Source organism: Alosa pseudoharengus, unplaced genomic scaffold, assembly GCF_046254945.1.
Source record: "Alosa pseudoharengus isolate Yale_2024_CS ecotype anadromous, Long Island Sound unplaced genomic scaffold, YU_APseudo_1.1 YU_APseudo_1.1_scf_10, whole genome shotgun sequence".
Lineage (NCBI taxonomy): Eukaryota > Metazoa > Chordata > Actinopteri > Clupeiformes > Clupeidae > Alosa > Alosa pseudoharengus.
Window position 1 is genome coordinate 18,945,565 of NW_027468565.1, and position 9,999 is coordinate 18,955,563.

The 9,999-nt window shown below is 45.6% G+C and overlaps 1 protein-coding gene across 1 annotated transcript in view; it reads left to right on the forward strand.

The window, feature by feature from the left end:
• megf11 (multiple EGF-like-domains 11) overlaps positions 1 to 9,364 on the forward strand; it is a 152,754-nt gene extending 143,390 nt beyond the window's left edge. The window contains exons 18-22 of the mRNA XM_076266581.1: positions 1,161 to 1,279; positions 1,605 to 1,659; positions 4,638 to 4,697; positions 6,333 to 6,536; positions 7,498 to 9,364. Coding sequence (XP_076122696.1) covers positions 1,161 to 1,279; positions 1,605 to 1,659; positions 4,638 to 4,697; positions 6,333 to 6,536; positions 7,498 to 7,673 — 614 coding nt within the window. The 3' untranslated portion in view covers positions 7,674 to 9,364. The remainder of the gene's footprint in view (positions 1 to 1,160; positions 1,280 to 1,604; positions 1,660 to 4,637; positions 4,698 to 6,332; positions 6,537 to 7,497) is intronic.
• Positions 9,365 to 9,999: the final 635 nt, after the last annotated feature.

The window sequence follows — 9,999 nt, forward strand, 5'->3', positions numbered from 1 at the left end:
GGCTCATCCAAGCCCTGCTGCTGCTTTCCTTCTTAATAATAATAATATCAATAAGCTTTATTTGTATAGCACCTTTTTATACACAGAATGCAGCTCGAAGTGTTTTACATTTGGAGCATTTAACACAATAATAGAGAGAAAAAAAACTTGTAGCTATTGGTGTGCAGCCCAAACAACATATGTGAACTCATACATTCTAACTCCTAGTCCCTGCTTTCTGCCCTCTGTGGCGCCCCCTGTCTGCTGACAAGCCTGAGGACTTTGTTTCACTGCTGTTTGACATTCATTGTGTGAGTTTGAGAGATTCACAAGGCTCCCCTCGCATGGCCCTTATCTGACCCTGTGTGTGTGTGTGTGTGGTGTGGTGTGTGTGTGTGTAGTGTGTGTGTGTTAAAAAGCAGCCCTGAGGTTGCGCTGCTCAGGTGGGACAGTGCACCACAGTGCAGCTCACGCTCCTAATCTACTTATGCATTGTTGCTCTGCTGCTGATGATGCAAAGCCAACTCCTGGAGCGTGCCTTTGTGTGTGTGTGTATGTGTGTGTGTGTGTGTGTGTGTGTGTGTGTGTCTGTGATACAGGAGAAGGACAACCTTTCCATAATCCACACATTTCTAACTTTGTAACTCACAGAGCAAAATGATGTCCAGCTCCAGTCAAGGCCAGTTCAGTTCTTCACTTCTGTGGACTCCACCACATGCCTCTCCTCTTAGCATGTGTAGCAGCAGCGCTAGCCATTCAGCTCCTGCACTCATTATCATTAATATACACTTAAACTGCACTAATATGCACTTCTTACAGCTCCTGCGGTCATTATCATTAATATACACTTAAACTGCGCTAACATGCACTTCTTACAGCCCCTGCGTTTATTATCGTTAATATACACTTAAACTGCGCTAACATGCACTTCTTACAGCCCCTGCGTTTATTATCGTTAATGTACACTTAAACTGCGCTAACATGCACTTCTTACAGCTCCTGCACTCATTATCATTAATATACACTTAAACTGCACTAACATGCACTTCTTACTGCTGCTGCAGCTCGGTGTCCGACTCTGTTAAATCTCCGACTTCATTAGGCTTATTGTTGTGTGTGTTGTGTACTAAAGTGTGTGTGTGTGTGTGTGTGTGTTCTGTGTCTCCCTGTCTCTCCATCAGACACGTCTCAGAGCAGCAGTAACAGCCAGTGTTTCTCCAACCCCAGCTACCACACTGTGGCCCAGTGCAGTGTCTCTTCGTCCATCTCCAACAACATGGACGGCACACTCACCCTCAAGGTCAGACTGATCTCGGAACCCCTCGCTTCAGCAGTTAGTGACGGAACAGAGTGACACACGATTGATGTTTTTGTTTATGTCTTAGCAGACGCTTTTATCCAAAGCAACTTGCAACACAGAATAACAATAAATCATTACGTTGATAAAGGTCCTGCTCATAGAATTTCAAAATAATTACATATAAAGAATGTATGTACTTGAACATGAATATGTATACTGTACTGTATGTTCATATATGTGTGTATGTATTATGCTATGTTATTGTCTATTGTATGTGTTTATAGTGAATACGGTGTCTTAGTGGGGTTGTTCTCTCCCTCCACAGAAGGCGGACGGGAACAGCACAGAGTGGAGGGCTTACTGTAACCTGAATGACCTTGGTGAGTACCACACCTCCATCTGCACCTGGGACGTCTGGGAGACTCGCGTCCACACGCTGGCTTAAGCCAAGTCAACACAAGCTGCCGTCTGTTTTAATGCAGTGCAGCGTCAGGATCAGCATTCTCTCAAGCTGAACGCGCTTCCTCCACAGAAAACAAAGTCAACGTGTTGTTTAGTACGCCGCAGTCACACGCACTCTGATTTCTCATGTGTGTGAGCCTCCCCAGGCAACGCACACACGCGTGCGCACACACACACACTTTCACTCGCTGTGTGACACACACACACATACAGGCATTACCACACACACACACACACACAAACACACACACACACACTAGGAACGCACAAACACAGTCATAGACAAACAGAATGTCAAAAACTTAAGCACATTAACACACAAAACCACACATACATACATGGACAAGAATAAGCAAACACTCACGCATACATACACACGTACACACACACACACACACACACACACACACACACACACACACACACACACACACACACACACACACACACACACACACACACACACAGACACACACACACACACACACACTCGGAGGCATCTGGCGTGAAACAGACTGAGTTAGCGTTAGCACTGATGCTGAAGTGGTTTTGCATTAAGGGAGGGGCCCCAAGGCTGCCGGCTCTGGCTGTGGACTGTGACCTTCCCTGCTGCGCTTTTAATAAGGCCTCTCAGTGGGTCAGCGCCAGGGAAGCTAATCTGAAGACTACATTACCCAGGGTCACCCTGGGCAGGGGAGAGGGGAACTCATTAGCCCACAAACTCCCCCTCCCGAGGCCCAACTCTCCATTAGAGCTGACCTTTGGGGCTGGGCTGAAGGAAGTGTGAGGCTGTGCGGTTTGCGGTGCGTTGGAGAGCTACAGTAGGGGGTTTCTGAATCAGCTCGGGGCACCAGCGACACGGCCAACAGCTCCAGCACAGGCAGGAGGATGAGGGAGAGAAAAGTGTGGAGGGTCACCAAGAAAAACTATTAGTAGTGCCACCACCACTCATGCATTGGTCTTTCTTGGTTGATTTTTGGAAAGATATGAGGATTGGTATGGACACAGTGAAATATTTTGACTTCTCTGTGCCATTGTGACTATATCTCTTCCTCCTAATCCAAGCACTTTGCTGTCATATTAGCTTGTGCAATAGCCTGGATAGGGATATATCTTACTATGCAAATGACAAACATAGGCTCTTATCAACGACCCAATGAGCCCAGTTAGGAGAGAGCTGCTGTTCTCCAGCGTCATGGAAACGCTAAACAAAGTGAGCCTTACAACTGTAAATATGTGATAATCGGACTGCTATCACATCGCAAAGGCAACATTTCCCCAGTGCATGCATGGGGGGTGGGGGGAGAGGGGGGGGTGGTGGTGAAAAAATGCAAATACATTCAGTCCTTATCACCAGCGTGGAATTTCAGCTCTGTGTGGAGCTGTCGTAGTCGGAGCTGTTCACGTCACCTTCAAGGCTTTCAAGTCTGTGTGTGTGTGTGTGTGTGTGTGTGTGTGTGTGTGTGTTATCCTCCCAGGGAGGTCAGTGCCACTCTGTATCTCCCGCAAGAGAGTTACTCAGGCACTGTGACAGACAAGAGCGCGTACAAACACGAGCCATCTGTTGTGTTATGACTCGCTCCACATTCCTTCTGCTACGATATTTCACCCTCAGTTTGGCCTGCCTGGCACAGGCAGTGTCTGCAACCTTATTGAGAAATACTGTGAATGGTTCCTGGAAACTACGCGTTGCTTCCTCTAGCCGCCCTGTGGTTGTTGTAGGGTGTGATATGTGTGGTCATATGATCTGGCTAAACAGAGCGAGCGTTGGGCAGAACACTGAGACTGAAAGAAACTGCCCCGGAGGTCCATGGAAAGCGAGCCAGGATGATGAAAACCTCCCCGCCGTAAACTCTGAGGTGTACACACACACACACACACACACACACACACACACACACACACACACACACAGACAGAGAGAGGGAGAGAGGTCTGAGTGTGAAACAGCGTGAGTTGACACACAGTCTGAGATGCTGCGCTTAACCAGTCAACTGAAATCAGACTCCATGTTTGCAGATGTCAATCTGAATGTGTGTGTTGTGGGTATTCTGTACCATGGCTGTCAATCTGAATGTGTGTGTTGGGTATTCTTTACGATGGCTGTTAGCCTGAATGTGTGTGTTGTTGGGTATTCTTTACCATGGCTGTTAGCCTGAATGTGTGTGTTGTGGGTATTGTTTACCATCTGTCAGCCTGTGATTACTCAACTTTAAGCTTGCACAAGTTACCACAAAGACAGCTATTTCAAAAACCACCCCATAACTAACAATTAAAGTATACAACAAGTGAGTTGAGTAATATATCAGGTGTCATTTATGAAATGCTGTTGCTCATCAACATCCGTTTCTGTAACCTTCACCTTTCCCTCAACTAAAAGCATGTCCAAGATGTTTCATATTCAGCCCATGTAGGTCTGAAGCCAGTCCTCATATTCAGCCCATGTAGGTCTGAAGCCAGTCCTCATATTCAGCCCATGTAGGCCTGAAGCCAGTCCTCATATTCAGCCCATGTAGGTCTGAAGCCAGTCCTCATATTCAGCCCATGTAGGCCTGAAGCCAGTCCTCATATTCAGCCCATGTAGGTCTGAAGCCAGTCCTCATATTCAGCCCATGTAGGCCTGAAGCCAGTCCTCATATTCAGCCCATGTAGGCCTGAAGCCAGTCCTCATATTCAGCCCATGTAGGCCTGAAGCCAGTCCTCATATTCAGCCCATGTAGGCCTGAAGCCAGTCCTCATATTCAGCCCATGTAGGTCTGAAGCCAGTCCCCCCCTCCATGGGCACATTCATGTCATCTCAGACTCCAGTGATCTGAAAACTGGCGAGGTATGCTTACTGGATCACTCATTTCCATTTCCATTCACCGTTTTCCCTCTCTTGCCATCCTTCCTACAGGTGTACAGCGAGGGGACACTATGACATTGAGGGACAACAAAAGCACCAGGATTGCTAAAGGTAATTGTCTCCGCAACATCAGAGTTGTGTGTCCAGACCCTCACGTGGTGGGTGGTCGCTTGTTGCTCCTTCATCTTTCTCCTTGTTGGTACCTCGACCTTGTTTATCTCTCTCCTCTCTCATTATTTCACACATCTATCTCTCTTTGTATCTCTCTTTGTATCACTCTCTCTCACACACACAAACACACACACACACACACACACACACACACACACACACACACACACACACACACACACACACACACACACACACACAAACACACACACACACACACACACACACACACACACACACACAGCCCTTGTTTATCTAACTCCATTCTTCTTCGTCCATTCTTTCTTTTATTCCCTTGCTCTATCCACTCTCCTGTACATTCTAAGGCCATAACTAGAAAGTGTGACTTGACTGGACCTCTGAGGCAGTCTGCTTACCCTGCGCCTCATTGGCTATGATTTATGGGCAGTCCTCCTCTACCCAGAGGTCATTACTGTGGACGCAAGCACAAGCCCGGTGCATCACACCTCCGCCTGCTTTTTACACGTTAAATTGATCTCTCAGGTCCAGGAATCGGACAAACAAAACCCAGACCTCATGGACTAACCACCACCACACAGGGTGTGCATGAGAGAGAAGAGAGAGGGAGAGAGAGAGAGAGATAAAGATAGAGTGAATGTACTGTATGTGTGTTAGGATAAAGACCAAAAATGTGCAATAAAGAGTGAGAAGGAGAGAAAGTGTTGGAGATAAAGAAAGATTGTGTGAGAGAGATAAAAAAAGAGAGAGAAGAAAAGGCACACAGAGCAGCAGCTAGAGAGAGAGAAACAAGGGATCAAAGAAGAGCATAAAAGAGAGAGAATGAGGAAGGGAAAGAGGGGGTTGTAACTAAGGGCCGGCACTGGAGGAAATTGGCGCAAGACCAGCGGGCGCCGGGCGTGTGTGTTAAAGTAGCAGATAAATGATCTCTCCTCTCTCTCTTCCCTCTCTTTTCTCTGTGTGTCCATCCATCCCCGACCATCATAACTCACGCCTGACCATCTGCAGGGGAGAGGAGGCATACGGCCCCCACATATCTGCCCCCCCCCCATCTCCCCTCCCTCCTATAGACTATGCCCTGGGAGATCCTACAGGACGCCTGCTCCACACCATTACTCATCCTCCATAATACACACAGAGCTCGCATATAGAGCTCACTATCAGCAGAGGTGCTGAAGCTGTCTAATGCCTGTTAAATTACACACACAGGAAGTCTTAAAGACTCCATCCACCCATTGTTATCATACGTGTGTGTGTGTGTGTGTGTGTGTTTGTGTGAGTGTGTGTGTGTGTGTGTGTGTGTGTGTGTGTGTGTGTGTACATGTGTGTGTACATGTGTGTGTGTGTTAATGTCTATGGGTGGGTGTATGTCCACCCTATAGTTATGTATACAGTATATGCCTGAAGCATTATCTGAATTTGTAAACATTATCATTGTCTGTATTACATTTTTGTATGTATTTGTGTGTGTGTGTGTGTGCATGTGTGTGCGTGTGTGCGTGCGTGCATGTGTGTGTGTGTTTGTGCACATAAGTGTGTAAGTGAGTTGTGTGAAGTCTGCTCCTCACCCTCTCTCTCCCCCGTGTGTTCCTCCAGACTACATGAAGCCAGCCCTGTGCGGCAACAGCTCGTGCTCTTTGAACAGCGAAAACCCGTACGCCACGATCCGCGACCCGCCAGGGCTGGCCTGCAAGCACACCGAGAGCAGCTACGTGGAGATGAAGTCCCCTGGACACCACCAGCTGCCCTTCTGCTCCCCCTCCGCCAGCTCCACCACCACCAGGAACGTCTACGACGTCGGTCAGTCTCTCACGCCGACACAAGCTAACTTTGGTCAATCTGCCAGGACTTCAGGCTACGACTATGGCTATGACTATGGTAGTACATAAGGTCGGCCAAATGGAGCCTGAACTTGATTAGTCACGCAGGGCTAGATGAGACTTGGGCAGTACAGGACACAGGTCAGTCAGAGGAGCATTAGCTGCGTTAGTCTTGCAGGACTGAACATGACTACAGTAGAGCTTGGAACTGGAGCTAACATGTACAAGAGCACTTCTGCAGAGCTAAATATGACATTGTGGTCGTTTTAGCGTCAGATGATACAAGTTCACAGTTTGGAGAGAACTGTTTAAGGGCTTGTTGACTATGCGGTCTATGTGCGGTGTGTGTGAGCTGATTAGACAGAGCGTCTGACTGTTATGACAGGAGGTTTGTGGTTATGCTCAGGCGTGTCACCACTGGAATGCTTGGAAATAACCAGAGATTTCTTACATCGTTTTTCAAGGTTGATTGTGTACTTTTACTCAAGGTTAATACTTAATAGACCCTCCTCGTATCTCAGAGTTATCTCAGATTCAAATGTTTGGCTTTTGTAGAAATATTGATTTAGAGCCTTTTGTGACCTGGGTCATCTGGGAGTAAGTGAGTGACATTGTCCAGTTATTTTCTCTGTCATCTTCCTCTCTGAGAGCCCTGGGTCACACTGTATTTTGTTCCATTTAGCTTCAGTGGAAATACATTGCCTCGATTTTGTTGAAGGAGTTGTAAGCAATGTTTTATGTGCACAGCTTCAGTAATTGTTGCATAGCTGAGTTCAAACTTAGTACATTTCTAATCCTGTTTGTTTGCAGTGCTGAATATTTTTAAACAATTTAAGAAAAGACTAATTGATGAGATAAGACAATTCTCTATGTTTGGGATATGTTATAATATGTCTATAAATCTTTCTCTCTCTCTCTCTCTCTCTCTCTCTCTCTATCAGAGCCTACTGTGAGTGTCCTGCAGGGTCCTAATGGCCTGGCCACTGGCTTTTCCCAGAGTCCCTACGACATGCCGCGCAATAGCCACATCCCCAGCCACTACGACATCCTGCCCATGCGTCACAGCCCCACGCACACACCCCCACCCCCCGAGAGTCCCCCCAGCTCACTGCTGTAGGGCCAGAGCCAGGAGGCGCCAGGGGGGCTCGCCAGGGCAACAGAATCCTCGTGCAGGGTGGATGGACCTCCACAGGTGCCCAAGGCCTTCCCCTCCTCTCTCTGTCTCTCTCTATCACTCCTTTTCTTTCTTCCTCTCCGTTTCTTTATCACTCTGAACCTCTCCCTCTTTCATCCCTTTGTCTCTCGCCCTCCCAGCGTCATCAGGAGTTTTCTATCAGAAGCTGGATGGGAAGGTCTTATTCTTTATTTCCTGTTGAATTTAGTTTAGTTTTGGTTTCCCCTTTCAACAGTCACCCCTGACAGACTTGAGTAAACACTAAGAAAATACAGGCAACAGCCAAATTCAGAGAGAGAGAGAGAGATGGAGAGAGAGAGAGAGAGAGAGAGATACACTCTTTGACACCAGCGATCCTTCACCCTTCTCCTCCTTCCCATCGCAGTTTAACACACTCACTTGTCCTCAAGTCCTGCACCAGGACTCCCTCACACACACACACACACACACACCCAGCACCACTGCGTGCCTGTGGAGAGTGGTATATAATGTATATAAATATAGGTGTACAAGGCTGCAGAACCAGTGGTCTAATGTACATAGTTTTTCTATACATTCATCTGTGACGCCACGCAATGGATGCGGAAGAAACAGGAATCCTAAATGGACATTCAACAGGGAAGAAGCTCAGGAATACCTTTAAAAAAACACGAGGCACCATGGGAAATGTTCCGGTACATTCTACGCTGACTGAGCACAGATGTGATATCAGGCTTAAGTCACATGGATTGGGGGACAGCCTTGACCAGAAGAGGGGTCAAAGTGCAACACCCACCTGTGACGTACAGGCAGCCATGTTGGTTTTTGTTGTGTTTTTCCCTCTTGTGAAGAAGGGAACGTAAACCTGTAGAGATAAAGCATGAGTAGACAGACATAGAGCTGGTGTGAAATGATCATTTAAAAAAAAAAAACAAAGATGATGGGTTTTGTTTGTTTTGTTTTTGTATACATGTTTTGATCTTTTTTTATCTGTTTACATGTTTTGGTTGGAGCAGGGTTTTTTTGTTATGTTTTGTATTTGCGTATTAATGATGCATCTTATTTATATTTATGAATTCTCAGCAGTATTGTTGAATATTGTTTTTCTTCAGATGTTACTGTGAAAGATAAAAAAGCAAGCATGATCAAAACATATGGATACAAAATGTAGATAATCAAGTTAAATATTTTATTCATGTGGTCAATGCCCATTGATATTAAAAATAAAAAACAAACAAAAAAACAATGAAAAAAATAAGATAATGTGTATTAGCTCACGTCCATGTAAAAGGCATTATTGGAAGGAAAACATCTCATCATCTCCGGGGGTCATAAACATGTCTACGTGTGGCATGTCACCTGCTGCTTGTGATTTTTAGGAGGTTCTCTTTTGGTTGTTCAGCTTCACTTGTGTCCATTTTGGCTCCATTGTGTTTTCACAGTGCAAAGGTTTTCACCCTGTCTATCCCCAGAAGCAATAACATTCTGACAATCACACATCCAGGAAATGATTCAGATTGCACCTCCACGCCAGAGGACTGAGGACTGTGTACAGGCCAGCCATCTTAGCTTCACAAAGTTTTCCAAATTTTGGAAATGTTGCCATTTCAATGCTGCTTGATGTTTTCTTATTTATAAAAAATACAAAATAAACATTTATGTGGGAATAACACACATTTATTGTGTCTTATTCTAGTTTCATAGACATTTGAAATATGAACAAAATGATTTTAGCTTTAGATCTTCCGAATCAATGACTGTAAAATAATGAGATACACTGGAGCTTCCAAAAGCAATGCGCTACTATCGTATAATGTTTTAGGTGAAAGTCCTACCTAATATTATCAGCATGACTGCAATTATGAAAATTGAATACACTGGAGTGCCATCAGCACTGCAGTTAGCTTTTCATAGATGAAGGTCGATTTGGTTTTATTCATTTTAATTAATGGAAAAGGAACTTCCTGCTGGTGTTCTGCAGAGAAGGCTAACGCTCAATCATACTGGAACTCAGTCTCCTCTGCAGTGAAGCAGGGGCCGGCCGAAGTACCCCTTTTCACACCATCAAAAGGTCAGTATAGCCTTCACTGCAGTGATGTGGCCCTCTACTTTGTTATATACATGTTCTGTTATACTCTTAGGTTACAGTAATTGTACTGTTTTACATGCATAATTAAGTGCACACTTATCTTTAAGTATGTGAAAGCTTATGGAATAGACGTCAGAAGAATAAAAGGCTGTAATTGTAGGCCGTAACTGTAGTAGCAGTATTTCCCACTGATTACAGCCA